The following is a 19,852-nucleotide window of genomic DNA, read 5'->3' on the forward strand; positions in this document are numbered from 1 at the left end:
TTCCGCTAGATTTCCTTCTAGACTTAATGCAGTTGGTGGTTTCATCTGCTCCATTTTTTCTTTCTGTTTTTCTAGTTTTCTTCTGACATCATGTTATATACGACGTGCACGGAGTCCAGTTTTCAGTCTACCATGTTTATTCTGCCGTCTGGTATAACACAGAAAACACCACACTCATGAAACTACAGCGACACCTGTTGGACACAAAGAGTATAACACCTCTAATATACTACAATTTTGGCTGAAAGTAGTCACTGAAGATGCTGAAACTTTGTGCTGAAAATCTTGAAGTAATTCACTTAAATTGCCGTAGGAATTTGCTGAAAATGCTAAAGTTATTCAGAAAAAATGTTTGCTAAAAGACTGGAAATTTCATTAAAGAACTATGAAAATGTGCTGAAGTTGACCTAAATTTCTGAAAAATGTGAAGTGAAAATGCTTAGAAATCCCTAATACATGCCAATTTTGCAAAAATATATTAATGTGTTGCTAAAATATGAGCTAAACTCCAAATTAGCCCAAAAAACCTTTGTGGATCCCAAATTAGCCAAAGAAGCTAGCTCGTTGCTTAAGCAAAACTCCAAGATAGCCTAAAATTCTTCAGTAAACTAAATTAGTCCAAAACATTAGCATGTTGCTAACTCAGAAGCTAAACCATAAATCAGCCTAAAACCCAGTAGACAACAAATTAGCCAAAAACGTTAGCATGTTGCTAAAATATGAGCTAAACTCGGATTTTTTTAAATCTTAAATCTTTTTTAAATTTTAAATTTTTTTAAATCTCGGATTTTTTTAAATCTCTTTTTTAAATCTCATAGTCCATGGATATATTTAAAGGTTTGTTGCTAATCTACTTAAAATGTAGAAAATGTAAGACTTTCTCATTCATTTCCTATATTTTGCTGAATATTTCAAAAACTTTAAAGTTTATGAATAACAAAAGCTGTAATGTCCTGAACGAGCTGAACGTTTTGACACTGAGATTAAATCCATTGTTTTTTTCTAATATGGTCAAAAAGCATCTTCTGTTCTGCTTTTAAATATTTATTAAATATTTATTTTAATGATCTTCATTAATTATTCAAACTGATTCTTTAAATAGATATAATAACGTCTATGGTCATAGGATTATCTAAAATGTTTGTGTTCAGATGGTTTTGAAAAAGTGTCTCTTTGAAAAATAAAGATTTAAATATAAAAAAGCTCAAATTGGTCGTGTTTATCTGGTGGAAGCTGCTGAATATCACAAAGATCTTTATAGTTCATGTAGTTTAAAAAGAATTTCTAAATTAGCTTGGGGAAAATAAAAAACAACAACAGCAAAAAAGGTAAGAAATGTAATAAAATCAGCAAATCAAAAATGAAAAGTGAATCAGAATGATCTCAGGAGACTAATTAGCTTCTCTAGTATTGTTTCCTAAATTGTCTAATCAATCCACTTCAGTCTAGTAAAGTTAGTTATCTCAGCCAGTCACTCTCGGAGGTCAGAAGGTTCAGTTGCACAATGACACTAATCTGTCATGACTGAGATCTTCGAGTCTCACGAGAGTCCAGCGGCTCCAAAGGTGAGTCGTTGCAAAGGTTGTTCTTCAACCATGGAGTTAATGACATTGGTCATCCAGACGGTGGCGCCAAAACCTTCTGATTGATTGATTCCATCAGATCAATAATAAATTCTGACCTGCTGCTCGTTTGTCTCATCAGGTTCTCACAAAGGTGATCCAGAAAATGGTCTTAACAGTATATTCTTGTTAATTGTTCAAAACAATCTGGGTGTGAGTGGACAGATGTTATTATTATCAATGGACAGCAGAACTTTGATCTCCTTATCGGGTTTTCCTCGTCTCTGAGGTCCGGGTTGTTCACTTAAACACTGTAAAGAAAAACACTTTAATTCAAAATGAACTCAATCAATTAATCAATATACTTTATTAATTCTCGTGCTGAAAGAAGAACTCACAACGGTTTAAATGAAATGATCAAAACTCTCAGGTTATCCTTCTGATTTTCAGTTTTAATTATGATTATTTATTAGATTTAAAGCAGGAAAACATATTTGATGAGTTATCATTGTTGATGAAGTCTGAGGTTTTTAGATATTTGATGTTGTTGTTCTCCGCCAGCCTCAGGTCACCTGATCAGTTTCTTAAACTTTGAGACGGATGAAAAAACTAGACGAGTTTATTTGTTTTAGCTTTTTGTTCATAGTTGAACCAAAACTTCTTCTTGTCTTCAAATCTTCCATAAATCCAGCAAAAACTTCACATTTTTTGGTCTTGTTTTAAGTTACCTAATAAAACATTTAATTGTTTTTATGTTCTTCTGTGACATGCATGTAAAATATTCTTATTTTTGTTGATTTTGCGATAAAAAAAACATTTTTTTGTTATAATCTAGTTAAAATATTAAAGACATAAAATGTCGTTATGTTTCAGCAACTAAAAAGAAGTAAAATAATGTGACTTTCGCTGTCGTGTTTTTGACTTTTTTAAATTAATTTTTATTACAATCATTGTGGAACCATTTGGTATCAGTTTAATACCAATAATTATTTTGTTTTTAAAAGTAATTTTTCTTACTTTATTCTACATACTGTGATGTAGAATATGAATAATTTAAAGAAAAGTGTGTGTGAAGGTCTGCAGTGATGTGAACATCTGTGAGCAAAATAAGAAAAAGAAAAACAATAAAACTTTTTTTCTTTTTACCTTAAAACCATTTTAGAAAATTATTTTAGTTTAAATTTAATTTAACTTTTTATTTTATTTTTGGCTATTTTTTATTTTAAATTACATTTATACTAATTGTTATAGAAAAATAAATAAAAAAAACAACAAAAAAAACTTGCATAATTTTTTTAACAGCTATTCAGCTTTTATCCTAAAGAAAAAAACATAATAAAATATGAATTTGTTGATTTATTGATGATGTTTGACCTTCTAAAGTGATAAAAATGACAAAGATTGATAGTTTATAAAATATGTTGTTTGTTAATAAATGGACAAGAAAAGAATGTGTAGTTTTGTTTTATTAATATTTCATAGCAGCACTAGTGCAGATTTTTCAATATCTTTTTTAGATTAAAAGAAGGAAGTAATCAATAAATTAATCAAATAAGCAAAACTATCAAACTTATTGTAAAGGCAGCTTCTTTATTTGATCTGTTTTCTGCTCGTGGACGGAATCTGAGCTTTAACTTTTCTGTTCTTTTTACTCATTTTATAGTCACGTAAAACATGTTTTCATGTTTTGCTTTATTAAATAAATAAATAAACAAACGTAACTGCGAATGCAACAGAGAGACGTTTGCTGGTGTTGGTCATGTGGAACTTTGAAAAGCAAAAAATATGTAGGATTGTGTTAAAAAAAGTCTAAAAACAAAATAATAAATACATCTTTAAAAATAAAAATGGACTCGATCAGAATACCAAACTTACAGTCGATAACAAATCTGCTGCTTCTGCATAAACCAGATAATAAGAATTTTTACAGGTAAATTAAAATTATGAAAAACTAAAGAAGATTTTCAAAAAACAGGAATGACTTCAAGGTCCAAAACCAAATAGATATTCCTATATGTGTTTAAAAAATCATTTTTGTGTTGAACTCCCGGAGAACTGCTGCTAAACAGAGGATGAATATCTGAAGGATAGATAAAATGTTTATTTGGAGCTAGAAGATTCCACCCAAATCATCTATTTAAAAATAAAAGTGACATTGTATATTTAACACGTAACTAAGGAGATATGACATCACTGCTGATCATCATAAACCCTCAGGATTGATGTGGATCAATAATAAATACAAATCTTAAAATATGAAATTTCGAAAAACTGAAAATGATTTTTTGAACGCAAATTTTCGTCAAAGAAATTTCAACAAAGACGTTCGTTTCTCGCTCTGACCACATGGGGGCGCCAAAGTCTAACTTGTCTCCTGGTGTGTGGGTTTTGATCAAGAGCAGTGGTTGAACTCCGATCACCTCTTCCGCGTTCACGTTTGCGCAGTCTTTGACACTTTATCATCACCCGAACTCTAAAAAATAAAATAAAATAAACAAAGCTCATAAACAGAGAGGAGTGTCACAGTAAAACTTTAGTAAACTAACCGCAGCTCTTTTCACCAGCTTCCCACTTTGTCTTATGTTTTACAAAGTGTTTTGTATTTAGTTTGCATGTAAAATTCCTCCGTTAAACGAACGAATTCCCCAAACCAGCCGCTCTCTTGTTTGCGTTAATTAACGCATCGCAGCAGTTAAAGGGTTAAACATCTCGGCGGCGTTTCTGAGCCAAACCGGATCACGGTGACATCAAACCTCGCAGTTATCTCTTAAATGGAGAGAGGGCAGCTTCAGGGGTGGATCTGAGCCTCTGAACGGATGCGCGCCGACCTTGGAGTCTCCAGGCGCGCGTAAAGGGAGCTTTTGCGCACGGAACCCAGCCGGAGCGGAGAGGCGGATTCAGTCTGTTTGACTGCAGTCCCGCGTCCGGTACACGCGCGCACCTGGCAAACAGACTTCACTGGAAGATCCCAGCGTCGTCTCACTGGAATTTCTCCCATCATCCCGAGAGAGAGACGGAGGATTTGGGAATTTCTTCGCTGAAAGGAGGATTATTCCTGCGTCAGGTACAGCCTTTACGAAACAGTAAGACAAAAAAGTTTACATTTGCCCCTAAATGTCAATAAAAGCCCCGCTCAGCCCCACCAAAGAGCGCCAAAGGCTTTAACCTGCATGTTTGCGCTCTTCTCCAAGGTGATCTCAGCGATGTTTTGGCGCCGCGCGCGTCTTGGCTCCTCCGCGTCTTCCGGGAAGGATTTAAGCGCCGCTCATCTCGACTAAAAACGCGTGAGAGAAGGTGTTGAAGATGAGCGCCGTGCAGACGCTGCTCCTGCTTTTCCTCCTGCACCAGGTGAGCCGCCGCGCGCGCAGGATTCTCTCCAGGTTTCCCGGAGCGTAAAGTTGAAAGCGCGTTTGGAACTTGTTTGGTTTGATGCTGCTGGTTCTTCAAATTCACTAAAGTCATTCAGACAGAAACTTTTTTTAAATAAAGCTAAAATATAAAAAATAAAGTGACGTTTAATGCTTAAAATGACAAATTTTAAATGTTATATTTACAGAAATGTTTTATTTTGGTAAAACATCAACATATGTTCTATAATAATTTAATTTTAGAGATCTATTTTTAAATGAATTATTTCATTTTATTTATTGTTTTGATGCAAAAAGTGAAATGAATAAATGAAACTAGCTGAAATAGTTTATAAATGAATGGATTTCTTCATTTTTTGCCTTGAATTCAGGCTGTTATTTTCTTGTTTTTATCTTTTTCTTTTTTCCATCATTTTTTGATAGTATATTAATATATATTTTTCTATTTTGGCTGCTATTATTGCCACCAAAAATGCATCCAGAGTATCAAGCAGAAGGACAGCAGATGAAAAGTTTGATTTTGCACGCACTCTGTCATTTCTCCTGGACTCTGATGAATAAAACAGCTTTATCTGCCCTCAGAAATGATTGTTTTTAAGCTTTGGGACGTAATCTTTCGGTGCTGTAATTTGGTTTGTATTATTCTGAAGATGGTCTTTGGGGAAATGTGAAGGTTCTTGTCAAATCTGATGAACAGAGGCTCTTCTTTGAGGGTGGAGGGGATAGATTGTGGGCTTTATCATGATTATCCTCTGCGTGATGGGACTTGAAGCAGCAAATGTCATGCGATTGAAGAAGTTTTTCCACATCTGTGCTTCATCCTCAAAGAGAGCGTCTTTAAAGATTGAACGGAGCAGCTGCAGCAGCAGCAAAGTGCGGTCTGCTCGGCTGTAATCGCTGCTGAGCCGGTTGGGAGCTGCGCCTCCAGAGAGGAGGAGGAGGAGGAGGAAGAGGCAGGCTGCCTCCCTGGAGAGGCTCTCTTTATACGCCTCAGCGGCTCCCCTCCAAAATGGACACACGGGCCTCCTTTATCAGTCTGACTTTAGAAACAAAAATGCCAACGAATCCGGGAACATTTCTACTTAAACTTTCATAATGATGCACACACAAGTCCTACTCGACACCTAATTGGTGATAAAATAACCCCAACATCTGTGCCAAACCCCCCAGGGGCAAATCGGAGGGTCAGAGTCGTCCTGGGAGAATGCTTCAGCTGTTTGGGAGCAGATGTCTGAGAACCCCTCTCCCTGTCATCCTGTGCAGGTCTAACGAGGTCAAGTCTGGGATTAAGTGAGAGCAGATAATGACACGTCTTCATGCATTAATCCCAGAATAAGATCTCTCCTGTGACAACAAGGTATCCGACAGGATCAGCTTCTGATATGTGGGCTGGACGGAGCAGAGGCGAGCGTCTTACAGGGACGGCTGTGACGTCCAGCTGTTAGAATACGACGGTTTCACCGTTCTGTTCAGATTTTTTGCCCCCCTTCCCTTCCATTTGAAGGAGCAGTTGTAGTGCAAATCTGTCTGGGATTATTATAATTTTGAATTTCACCCTCCAAGCGGAGGGATACAAAGTCTTCTATTGCGAGGTTAAACGCGTTGAGTTGTGAAGCGTTTCTCTTCACGTGGATGCGCTCTGAAGTTTACATTTAAATGTAAGAAATGACTTTTTGCTGTAGCATGACCTTTTTAAAGTCATAAAAGTTTTTATGTATATTAAAGCACTGCAAGCGATTATTGGTGACGTCATCGAACGAAAGTGAAACTCTATTTTTTCATAACTCTTCGTTTGGAAGAAGGAAGAATTTGGATTGGGCCTATGTCATGCTAGCATCAGTTCGCAAAGGATCATGGGAATTTGATCCCTATTTTCATGTCCAAACAGACGTGTCCGTAACCCGTTTCCCGTGATCAATTAGCATCTTATTTATTGTATATTTAAAGGCAGCCAGCGCCGGGACGTGTAATAAAATGTACAGTTGGGGGATTAGGAGCAGCTCTTTTAATCTCACGCTCCTGATAATACTGCATGGGCTGATTGATTAGTTTTTCAGGAAGCTTATGTCAGAAAAACCTAATCCGTCTTTGGATTGTGCCAGCCTTGTAAGGTTTTCCGCGCTGCCACTTTATCATGGCGGCGAATTACAGAGCTGCTGGGCTGTGATAAGGTCCTCGTCTCTTTTACAGACCCCACCGCCCGTCCCCGCCGTGCACCCCCCCACACTTCCCTCTGGACAATAAAAAAAAAATCGTGTTTATATTCTTCACATCCCTGCTCTGCCTGGTCCTCACATCAACCTCTCCCAGGATTTGCCTTGTAAGGAACAGGGAGAAAGAAAGAACTTAAGTCTTCCAAAAGCCACCAGAGAAATTGGTTGGAGAGGCAGAGAAATCGGAGAGAAAGTGGCTGCAGAAGTGATTAAAACAGGGATTGACAGAGTGAAGGGGGCATGCAAGCGTGTGCCGCCCTTCCAGGAATCCTTCTGGAGCTTACCCGCCGCTCGTGTCTACATGCTCTTATATTGGGGTTCCAGTCTGAGGCTCGACGAGATAATCCCTCATAAACAATAACGTCTGTGGCATTTGCTGCCGCTGTGTCGTCTCAGAGCCGCCAGGAAAAGGCTTTTTCAGGTTTCTCCGCAAACATCCATCCTCACAACAAAGAAGGTCCTGGAGCGGGGAGGGGGGTGATTGATCCCTGTGACACAGCTGCCCTTTATGCTCCAATTTGGGGACTCAACGGCCCATTAATTACTTAAGTCAAATAGTTATTAAGAGCGTGATTGGTACTGGAGGGAAGAGAAGAGTTTAGGAGTGCTTTTGGTGCAGGAAACATGTCAAAGACGCTGTTGAGTTTCCTGATCTTGGTCTGCAGCTATGAATTTTTATGGCTGGTTCCATCTCGAGTCCCTGGTACCTTACTGCAGGGGTCCCCAAAGTTTTTCTTGTCAGAGCCACAAAACTGTTTTTCTCTCTGATGTGGAGTTGGGGTCAGTTTCTATGCTAACAGAAAAAGTGTAACAATCACAACGTAAACATTTACGATGAAGCTGATAGCTAACTAAAATATTAGCTAAACTCCAAAATAGCCTAAAAACAGAGAAAAAGCCAGAATTAGCCAAAACAACTAGCATGTAGCTAAAATGTATATGCTAAATGCCAGATTAGCATAAAAGAACTGGTAAAATGTGTAATTTAGCCAAAAAAGCTAGCATGAAGCTAAAATATTAGCTAAACTCCAAATAAGCCCAAAAAACTGAAAAAAGTCTGAATTAGCCAAAACAGCTAACATGTAGCTGAAATATTAGCTAAACTTCAAAATAGCCTAAAAAATGAAAAAAAAAGCCAAATTAGCCTAAAAAACTAGCATGTTGCTGAAATATTACCTAAATGCCAAATTAGCTTAAAGATCTAGTAAAATGTCTAATTCAGTCAAAACAGTTAGCATGTAGCTGAAATATTAGCTAAACTCCTAAACTCCAAAATAGCCTAAAAACAGAGAAAAAGCCAGAATTAGCCAAAACAACTAGCATAAAGCTAAAATATTACCTAAACTTCAAAATAGCCTAAAAAATAAAAAAAAGAATAAATTAGCCAAAACAGCTAGCATGTAGCTGGACTATTAGCTAAACCCAAAAAACAGTGGAAAAAGCTAGCATAAAAAGATTAATATTTTATTAGCTGAATGAGCTAAATAGTTGAAAGAGCTGAAGAGCTTTGGACGTCCAAAAACATATGGAATAATAATAATAATAAAGACACAGTGTTTAATCACTATTAAACCAATACATATTCTATCCTGTCCCATCATAGTTTAGACTGCAGAAGGGTGGAATAAAAAGTCTTAATTGCCGTTTCTGATACTGTGGGGGGCGGGCCAAATGTGGAGGGGGGCCTGATCCGGCCCCCGGGCCGTAGTCTCTGGGGACCCCCTCCTCCCAGCATCCCTTTAATGCTCGGCCTGAATCGCTCTTTACCGCAGTGAAAACATCCCCACATTGGGTTAAATCGGCCATTTTTCATTGAAATGATTATTTGTATTCACATCCGGACCGCCACATCATTTTCCAAGTTTCTGCTTTTTTATGTTCCGGCGGAGCTGTAAGTCATCGGCTGGTTAGAAGGTAATCGCGGCTCGTGTCAGAAAAACACTAAAAGATTGACCTCTTTAATTAAAGCTGTGGTTCCTGTAAACGGCGTGACAGTTGGAGAGAGCATTTCCTCAGATTTCTTGCATGTTAGCTTCCTGCCTGGAGCTGTGAAGCTCCTCTTTCAGCCGCTGGTTTTCAGCCCTAACAAAGTGCTGTCAGCTCCCTTCTGTCTCGGCGTATGTTCTTGTGATGTACCTGTCTGCAGAGCGGCGGCGTGCCAGCTCCTGTTTCTTCTTCAAAGGGAGCCGTTGCTGTGAAATCAGCCAGAGAGCCATCAGCTTTGAGAAGAGAAACATTTACTCCGTCAAATTTAGCAGACACGCGTTTGAACAAATCAAACCTTTTTCTTTCTCTGTTGTTTTTCTGAGGAATTAAACCGGCTTATCGTTTATAGCACAGACTTGAAAATGGAAAAATGACGTCTTTGAGGACAAAAACGGGAAATCAAAGAGCAGCAGTTGAAGAATCTCCCAGAGTTGCACCTGCGTGTAAGGTGTTCCTCTGGTCAAGAGAATGATAATTACAGCGAGTGGTGTGGGCTTTGTGGTATTATCCTTCTCAATCCCTCTATCAGGGATCCAGAGGATTGCTGCAGGTGTCAGGAGTTGCTGCTTTGACCATGTAAAGGGATTATGAAAGTGATGACGCGTTGAAAGGCAGCGCTGCCAAAAAGTGAAGCGTTGGGGCTTTGCTGCTGTCAAACGTGGCAGGTGCTGAGATAACACGAGTATCCAGATTACCTGGAGGCTGTCGTTCCTGAGGCGCGCCGCGCTCCTCTATCGTTGTTAACACTTTCCAAACAACCAACATCATCAACGCAATTAAACTCCCCACGCCGCGCCGCGCCCCCTCACATCCCATTTGCACCCCGAGGCCTCCAGCAGTCATTTCACAAACTCACAGGAAGCAGAACATCCAGGGTGTGACTGGAGCACAGAAATACCTTCGTAATCCAGCACTTTGGATTGATTTATTTCTGTTGCTAACGTTTAATTTCACTCATTAACGATGAGAGTTTATATCCTATGAAAAAAAGACATCCGCATATGTTTTTGGTATGTTTTTGTCGCGGCATTAAAGGGTTAATGCCGTGCTCTGGGGGTAAATAAACAAACAACAAAACACAAGAAAAACTTTCAGAATACTTTTGTCTTTGGTGAAAACGAAAAGGGACAGAAAAATGAAAACTTGTTGTTTCTGCCCCATTAAACTAAATCAATCGAGATATTTTAACCAAATTTATCTCTTTGTTTTGTAACATAAATATGTCTACTGGATGGAAAAAACAACAAAAACAAGAAAGAAAATAAACCAAAGAAACTCCAAATTTTTGTATTAATTAACCCATTCCCAACAACCTTATAACTCATCTTGTGTGACCTTTTGTTCTTTCACATTTTTTCTAAATGTAATAATTGAATTATTGTAATAATTATTGATTTCTCCAGATTATTCCATAGTCTTTTTTCCTTCATTTTTGTTCTGAATTTGAACATTTTTTGTATGTTATATGGCAGACTGTCGTGATGTTCTCTATACAAGAGTTTTAGGATGGAATGATCTAGTAGGGATTTAAATTTGAATATTTTCAGTTTTATAAATAGTGCTCTAGATGAGTTCCTATTGCTCTTTTCTGTAATATAAATATGGATTTTATTGATTTCTTATCACATTTCCCCAAATTTCTATCGATATGGAACAATCAATGAATTAGATATGAGGTACAATGATTTTTTATTTAATACAACAGTGCTATTATTTTTGGTTTTTTTTTGTAGTTGATTTGTGATTTCCGGTGAATTTTTAAATCTATAATTACTCCTAGATGGGAGGTCTCTTTCACTCTTTTCATTTGAAAACCTGCAATTTCAAATGAAATATTATCTCTAATCTTGTGATTGATGATACCAAAAAATATGTTTTTTTTTACAGTTAATAGATAGTACAGAATATTTGTATTAAACCATTTTTTCAAACTCCATTTACATTTGCTCTTTTTTAGTTTTATGCCATCACCCACATGGTAAAACTTAAGAATGCATTATTAATATCATTTATGTAGATGTTTAGAACAGGTTAGGACCCAGGACTGACCCTCTGGGTGCCCCACATGTTATGGAACTTAATGTGGATTTCATGTCTTTTATTTGTACAAACTGTTTTCTGTTGCATTTAAATGTGCAGAGTTTAATGAATACATGAAATTATGATTTTCAAACGAAGACTTGTTTGATAAAAGTGTTAGGAAAAGAAGAAGGAAGATCTTCCAATCGGACGTATCGAAGGAAAACGTTTAAAGCAGAGGAAGTCTTTTAGTAGGTGCTACTTTAAGACAGTTCTGAATATTCTGCACGCAGGAACATGTTCACCTGTCCTGCACTCTGTCCTCAAAGACAGTCAGAGAAGCTGCTTCTTAATGTGGGAAAAATCTGTATTCATTTTTGTATAAGTTATATCACAAAAACAAAACAACAATATCAAAGAGAGTATAAACCTAAACCCTACAAAAATGAATGTTTTTGTAGAGTTTATTCAAAATTTGATGATCCATCACTGCAAATGTGAACAAAAGGCCTCTTGTAAGGGCGTCTGCATGTGTGGCTGGGATTTAAACTCCTCCCCCTTTTGCTTTAAACCAGGAATGTTAAAGTCAATCACACAAGAGGCCAAAATCCAAAACTCACGTTAGGTCGAACAGGATAAACATTTACTGAACACTCTAAAACTACATTTTTAGAAATTTAAAACCGTAACTTTTTAACATAATTATGAACTAGATATATAGCATTACCTGTGATAATGCTAGTGTGAATCCTGGAAGATGGATTTGGCTGCTGAAGATGCTGAAGCTGATAGCCAACGAAAATATCAGATAAATGTCAAACTAGTCTAAAAAAAACCTTAGATCAGCAGAACTGCTAGCATGCAGCTAAAAAAATGCCAAGCTTCAAAACAGCCAAAAAAGCTGAAAACAAGCCTAAATTAGCCAAAACATCTAGTGTGTAAATATTTGCTTATTTCCAAAATAGCATAAAAAATCTCAGTAAATGCCAAAATTGTCCAAAAAGCTAGCAGAATGCCAATTTTTAAACTTTAAAACTATAACTTTTCAACATAATTATGAATAATAAAAAGTCAGGAATATTATTCCAGAATAAATCAACTTAAACCTTAAATAACTTTCAATATTTTACTCTCCTTAAAAATATATTTTGTCAAAATTATACAAGTTAGAAATAAGAACAAGTTAACATCGGATCATTAATAACAATAAGATAAAATGATCTGGAGGGCCGGATAGAATTACCTGGAGGGCCGGATCCGGCCCCCGGGCCTCGGCTTTGACACGTGCTCTAAATGGATTAATTCATTTCTGTTCTCTTTGGACAATAATAATCAACAATGATGTCTACTTTGGTGATAAAATCAGATTTTCTCTCCTCAGCTATTAAAATAGCACATTTTCTGTATCAGAAGCTCCTTCACCACAAACAGCATCTGCATTTATTTGGAGTAACCAGAATTTTGACTGATTAGATTCATATAAACGTCTATAAACTTCTCCCAAATGACACGACTCCCTTTATGTTAAAATGTCCTATATTTTTCTGTGAATTTTCATCCACACCTCGCAGAGCAAGAGTCACACATAGTGGCAGAAATAGACGTGTTTGCAGGTTAAAGCCGCATGTGTTCGGAGTTCCTGATCATTTTAATGTCTAGCGACAAAATTCAGGCTAAAACAATCATTCAAAATAACTTTATTTAGTTCAATCAAACAAAACATTTTGGTCTGTTTTTGTGGAAGCCGACAGAGAAATATCAAAATAAAATAAATTGGTGTTTTCCCTTTAAGATTCATCTCAATCATTTGTGCTTTTTGTTATAAAAAGCCAGACTTAAAGCTCTATTGAGCTCTTTTTTTTTGTTTTTTCTTATATTTTCATGTTTCATTTACACTTTTCTAATCTGTAGCGTCACACACTCACAGTTTTTCCTGCAATTAAACTGCTTTGGTCACACCTTTCCCATGCATATTTATTGTGAAGCAAAGCAGCGCATTAGCACAGCTCTAAGTGAGCGTGTTCATTAAGCGGAGGTGAATAAAGTTTAACAGCTTTTAAATAATAAGTCTGCACACGTGCAGGTGAAGGAAAAGAGCGGCGCTTCGGTGGAACCGAGTGAACCGTGGAGACGCTGACGGAGTCTCGGAGTTTGATGAGGTAAATCTAACGTATTGATCAGCGGATGCTGGCGGATAATGTCAGCCACAACCGCAGATGGGGTTCTGTCACAGTGAAGCGGCAGCATCCGTCTCATCCTCGCAGAGGTCAGGTGGTACCAGCGTCGAGCGGGGTATCAAACTCGATCGCACAAGAGGCTGAAATCCAAAACACACTTTAGGTCGCGGGCCGAACAGGATAAACATTGAACACAATAAAACTACATTTTTACAACTTGCAAGACCTTAACTTTTTTAACATAATTAGGAACTAGATATATAGCATTACCTGTGATAATGCTACTGTGAATGCTGGAAGCTGAATTTGGCTGTTGAAAACGCTGAAGCTGATAGCCAGCTAAAATTTTAGCTAAATGCCAAATTAGCCTCGAAAACTGAAAGAAAAAAAAATTATCGGTTTGTCAAAACAGCTAGCATGTTGCTGAAAAAATAGCTAAACTTCAGAATGGCCTGAAAAAAAGCCTAAATTAGCCAAAACAGCTAGCGTGTAAATATTAGCCTAACTCCAAAACAGCCTAAACAACTGAAAAAAGCGTAGGCTCGCCAAAACAGTTAGCATGTAGCTGAAAAATAGCTAAATTTCAAATATTCTAATAAACAAAAAAAATCCTGAAATAGCCAAGACAGGTGGCATGTAAATATTACCCTAAATCCAAAACAGTCTACATTTTTTTTTAATATCTAAATTAGCCAAAACAGCTAGCATGTAGCTGAAATATTAGCTAAACTACCAAACAGCCTTAAAATAAAATAAAAATCCTAAATTTCCCAAAACAACTAGCGTGTAAATATTAGACTAACTCCAAAACAGTATAAAAACTTTTTTAAAAGCCTAAATTAGCCAAAACAGCTAGCATGTAGCTGAAATATTTGCTAAACTACAAAACAGCCTAAAGAAAAAAAATCTTATTAAATGCCAAAATAGTCCAAAAAGCTAGCAGAATGCTAATTTTTAAAACTGTAACTTTTTATCATAATTATGAATAATAAAACAGCAGGAATATTATTCCAGAATAAATCAACTTAAACCTTAAATAACTTTAATATTTTACTCTCCATAAGAATATATTTTGTCAAAATTATACGAGTTAGAAATGAGATCAAGATAGCATCGGCCATTAGTAACAATAAAATGATCTGGAGGGCCGGATAGAATTACCTGGAGGGCCGGCTCCGGCCCCCGGGCCTGGACTTTGACTCCAAAGGATGATGCAGGAGGGCTGCAGACACGCCGCATGCACATGCTAGCTGCACCCCCCTGGCGTGGATTTGCGATCCGCCACAGCGCTGAAGCACCTGCCATGTGTTTCCCCGGACAGCCTCTGATTAAAAGTGATGGCTTCGGAGCGTGAGGCTGTTACCGTGATCAGAGCGCCAATCTATTCTCCAGCAGGAAGCAGGAGTCTCTGCTCCAGACTGCCAACGCGCCTCCAGGGCCTCCCCTCCTGGAACCAGCTCTGGATGTGAATCATTACAAATGATGTAACATCAGGGGAAGATGGCTGCGGAAGGTCTCTGGGCAGCGGCGTTGCTCTCGGCAGCGCAGCCGTTTGTCACGTTGGAGGCTTTGAGAGCCAGACGCCGAGGTCGATCTGCGGTTTTGCTAACAGCGACTGACACATTTGCAGTTGGAGGTGGTGATGAGACGGCACTGCAAAGGGGTAGTTTTGGTGGGGTGTCCAGATTTTTCTTACGTTAAAAAGTTAATGAAGCTTCAGACGCAGAAAATTAGCAGAGAAATGAATTGCACCACCAAAGTGAGGTCAATTTGCACAGATAAATCCATGAAGAACAGCGGGGTGCATCATTGGAGAGCTCCGCTTGCACTGATGAGCAGGTTAATTGCCCATTTTGTTTATTGTGAAAAACCAATTTCCCCCAGACACAAATCCAAACCTTATTTCAAATTAAAAACTAAAGAAACTGAAGATTTCTGGATTGTAAAAAAATAAATAAAGATGTTCCTCAGGAAAGAATGAGCAGCGTTCGTCACCGTTAACGGCGTGATGATCCAGAGGCCAGATGTCACCGGCTCTCTAATAACTTTCTAGAGGCTGGTTCTGGTCACTGTGGCAATTACCTTATGTCAGGCCTCCAAAAGATATCTCTACCCACGGGACAGGCAGGCAGCCGGCTCCATAATGCTCTGTACAAATGAACATTGAGGCTGAGTCTCCTGCAGAGAAACTGGATTATATTGATTGGTGCAACAATAAAACATCCTTATCTTCCAGCTGAATAAGTGAATTTTGCTGATTCCACTCTAACAATACAAAAGGTGGAGCCAAAATATTGGGATTTCTGCAGAATAGTTTCAATGTTTTCTCTTTTTTATGACTCTACAAACTGTGAAAAAAGCTTCAGAAGTGAAACTTCTTGTGCATTTGAAACAACAACAATGAATTTATTCGGCTGAGGATGCACTTCTGACACCACAAAATAATGTGACAAATAGGCCGAGCTCAATAATTGCCTGTGAAGTAAGATGAAAGGCTTAGAGATGCTTCTGCATCTCGCTCGACTCCTCCATGAAGCATAAAGATGTTTTCCCTCAAACAATCTTTCATCTGTTCTTCATGGGTGCTGTTTAAAGTCATTTCTTTTTAAAACCTTGTTTTTCCAGCTTTTATGTTTAAAATGAACAATACTCTGAATACTCCATTAGTTTAGGACTTACAACTTTCTGTGTTTCAGCAAAACTTGGAAGACAGTGAATTTTATCTGGTCAAAGACAAAAATAATTTAGAAAAGTTGCATTATAGTGAGACTGCTTTTTGCTGAAAGTAGTCACTGAAGATGCTAAAGCTGTTTGCTGGAAAGGGTGATGCAATTTATTTTAATTGCTAAAGGGATTTGTTGAAAATGCAAACGTTATTTGAAACATGTTAAATTACCAAAAAGACTAGACATTTCCTTAACGAACTATTAAAGAGCACTAAAGTTGACATACATTTCTGAAAAAATAGTTGTAACATTGCTTAAAAATCCCTAACACTGAAACAGCCTAAAAAACCTAAACAAAATCCTACATTTGCAAAACAGCTAGCATGTAGCTGAAATATTAGCTAAACTCCAAAACAGCATAGAGAAAAAAAATCTTAGTAAATGCCAAAATAATCCAAAAAGCTGGCAGAATGCCAAAATTCCTGCAAAAATATTTAGTGTGTTGCTAAAATATGAGCTAAACTCCAAATTAGCCCAAAAAAACCTTAGTAGATGCCAAAATAGCCTAAAAGCTAACTTATTGTTTTAATACTAGCTAAACTCCAAAAAAATCAAAATTCTTCAGTAAACTAAATTCGTCCATAACGTTTGCTGTTTGTTAAAATAGAAGCTAAACTCTAAATTAGCCTATAAAAACCTCAGTGGATAACAAATTAGCCCAAAACATTAGCATGTTGTCAAAATTTTAGCTAAAATCCAAATTAGCATAAACAACCTTAGTAATGTCAAATTATCTGAAAAAGATAGCTAATTGCTTTAATACTAGCTAAAGTCCAAAATAGATGAAAATTCTTCATTAAACTAAATTGGTCAAACATATTAGCGTGTTGCTAAAATAGAAGCTAATCTCTAAATTACCCTATAAACACCTCAAACGATAACAAAATAGCCACAAATGTTAGCATGTTGCTCAACTATTAGCTAAACTTCAAATTAGGACAAGAACAACCTCAGTAGATGCCAAATTAAAAAAAAAAAAAAAAAAAAAAAAGCTAGCTCGTTGCTTAAATTCTAGCTAAACTCCAAAGTAGCCAAACATTTCTCAGTGAGCTAAATTAGCCAAAAACGTTAGTCTGTTGCTTAAATAGAAGCTAAACTCTAAATTAGCCTAAGAAACCCCAGTAGGTAACAAATTCGCCAAAACTGTTAGCATGCTGCTAAAATACTAGCTAAACTCCAAATTAACATAAAAAACCTCAGTAGATGTCAAATTAGCCAAAAAGCTAGCACGTTGCTTAAATACTAGCTAACTCCAAAATAGCCTAAAATTCCTCAGTAAACTAAATTAGTCAAAAACGTTAGCATGTTGCTAAAATGGAGACTAAAGTCTAAATTAACAAAAAAAAAAAAACCCAGTAGATAACAAATTAGCCAAAAACGTTAGCATGTTGCTCAAATATTAGCTAAACTCCATTTTTTTTTTTAATTACTACAAAAGATGAAAACATAGCCCATGAATATATTTAAAGGCTTGTTGATAATCTTCTTAAAATTTTGACATTTGAAGACTTTCTCATTCATTTCCTATTGGGCATATTTTGTTCAATATTTAAAAACAATTACGTTTTTGAATACCAAACACTAATGTTGTGAACGAGCTGAACGTTTTGATACCAACATTGCTGAAAGTGTGATTGAGTTTTTCATGCCACAAACCATACGTAAAGAAGCAGGAGAATCACTATAGTGTGAATGCTTCCTATTCACACACTTACAGAAATCCTTTTTATCCATAATTAAAATAATTTTGATAAGATATTCCAAAATATTTGATCAAACTTCAAAAATATGGAGCATGTTGTATGAAGTCTGTTTTTCCCTGAATCCTGAGCTGACTGTCCTCTCTCCACCTGAGCAGACTTTGTGGCAGCAGACGACAAGAATGTCACCCAACTCTGACTTTCTGTTCCACCTGCTGCTCGCGTCACTTTTCACGTTGTGTCAGAGTGGACTCAGCAGATCTGGCATTGTCTTTCAGCTGCTGCTTTGTGGTGGTATAAACACATGAACATTTCACCTTCCCTAAAAGCAGAGAGACTGTAGAGTCGTCATGGAGGTGAAGAGTCCTATGCTAATAAATACTGTGTGTCTGCAGGAAAACTGCTTCTCAAACTCACATTTTAGAAGTTTGGAATAATTTTAGCCTTTTTTCCATCATTCCTATCAAAGTTTTCTCCTCCCCACAATCTTTTTTGCAGAAGCTTCTGATCTATTTTTCTCAGGGTACATTCATGTTTTGGAAGTGAACATTGAGTTACTTCATGCCAGAAGATGTGAATCCAGGATGTTTAGCCTCCACATATTCAAACTCCATCAGCACGGCACAGGTGGCAGCAGCCAATCAAATCCTAGAAGATTTCCTGGCCTTAGTGGACACTGATTCTTAGAAAAATGGAGGAGTAATTGCAAAAAAGAGGCCAAATTGATGCAAGCAGACTCTGCCAATCATGAGAATAACTACAGAAACGAGAGAGAGCAGAGATGATCTCTCGTGTTGGTGACAGATTTTGATCAAACCACAGTTTTCGGCATTTCTTAGTGCATTTTTTATTAATTCAAGTGACTCTGAGTCTCTTTAAAAATGTTCAACAAAACAAAACAGCTAATTCCACATGCAGCAGGTTTATTAGTTCAGACAGGAAGACAGGTGTCAGAGCACAGCTAGAAGTCCATAAAGCTAAATCAGGGTCAGGCAGGTAGAGTTCAATCTGGAGCATCAAAGAAGAGAGTAGTCAGGGTTCAGGTGAGGGTCAGGGCAGGCGGCAGACAACCAGAGAAGAAGGAGGGTCAGAAGATCAGGTTCAGACAGAAACGCTCAGTAATGCAGGTAGAGTGGCACAAACAATACTTCGCACCTAGCAGTCGTGGGCGATTGTCAATGAAAGGGGGAAGGTTTTAAAAAGCGCCAATAAACCAAATAAAGACACAAACAGGTTAGAACACAAAGTTGATCCATAGATTTCTGTTGCAGAAAACATAGATCGAGTTCAGCCACAGGAGGCGCACCTGTCCTCATATGAAAGCCTTAAAACAAGCTTTGCTGTCAAAGACTTGAGATCTGATTGGCTCCTGCAACAACCTGCTATGTGGATTCTGCAGCGTCCAGTCAGATTTCACAACACGAGTTAGCTAAATATGACTATTGATGTGGATGAGAACTCTACAATTACAACAGTCAGCAAGTGGATATAGAACAAAACAGACATTTGTTTTTCATGAAAATGATTTTAATTACATATTTTAGAAAAAGCAGAATTTTCTTAAATGTATTCCAGCAGAGGAAGCCTTGCAGTCCACATCGCCCATCACTGTTCTTAACATTATGTATGACTTCTAGGTAAACCTCAGGTTCAAAGTATCTTTTTTTCTTTCATGATAAACTACAAAAAACATTAGAACTTAATTCACAAGCACCAGAATAAAGAGTGAATTAAAAGGATGATCACATAATATGATGAAACTTTTTCTGTAGACCATTCAGGACAATAAAATGAGAATTTAACCTTTATTGATGACGGATTCTGCCAGCGACCCCACCATGAAGCTGTGCTGCAGCGTTTGACCACCAGTCTTTTGTGTTTTAGTCTTTCTGACAGACACTCAGTGCATCCTGCCTTTAACAAATGAACTAATGTTCCACTTTGTCAGGATTAGATCCTTCTGATTCCATCCAGGAACTTTCACATCTTTAAAAACACCAGAGAGCTGATTTCTTAACAGACATTTGAAAGAAACGTGTTACTTTGTTTTATTCTATTAAATCCACATTGTGTATATTTTTGTTTCTGGACACTGTAATCC

General features: G+C 37.3%; 1 protein-coding gene across 2 annotated transcripts in view; it reads left to right on the forward strand.

Annotated features, from left to right (window-relative positions):
- The first annotated feature begins 3,174 nt into the window (after positions 1-3,174).
- nxph2a (neurexophilin 2a) overlaps positions 3,175-19,852 on the forward strand; it is a 21,957-nt gene continuing 5,279 nt past the window's right edge. The window contains exons 1-2 of one of the 2 annotated variants that reach the window (XM_024285939.2): positions 3,175-4,645; positions 4,754-4,910. In XM_024285939.2, coding sequence (XP_024141707.1) covers positions 4,866-4,910 — 45 coding nt within the window. In that variant the 5' untranslated portion in view covers positions 3,175-4,645; positions 4,754-4,865. The remainder of the gene's footprint in view (positions 4,646-4,753; positions 4,911-19,852) is intronic. The other variant, XM_024285938.2, reaches the window with a different exon arrangement.

This window comes from Oryzias melastigma, linkage group LG21 (genome assembly GCF_002922805.2).
Source record: "Oryzias melastigma strain HK-1 linkage group LG21, ASM292280v2, whole genome shotgun sequence".
NCBI lineage: Eukaryota > Metazoa > Chordata > Actinopteri > Beloniformes > Adrianichthyidae > Oryzias > Oryzias melastigma.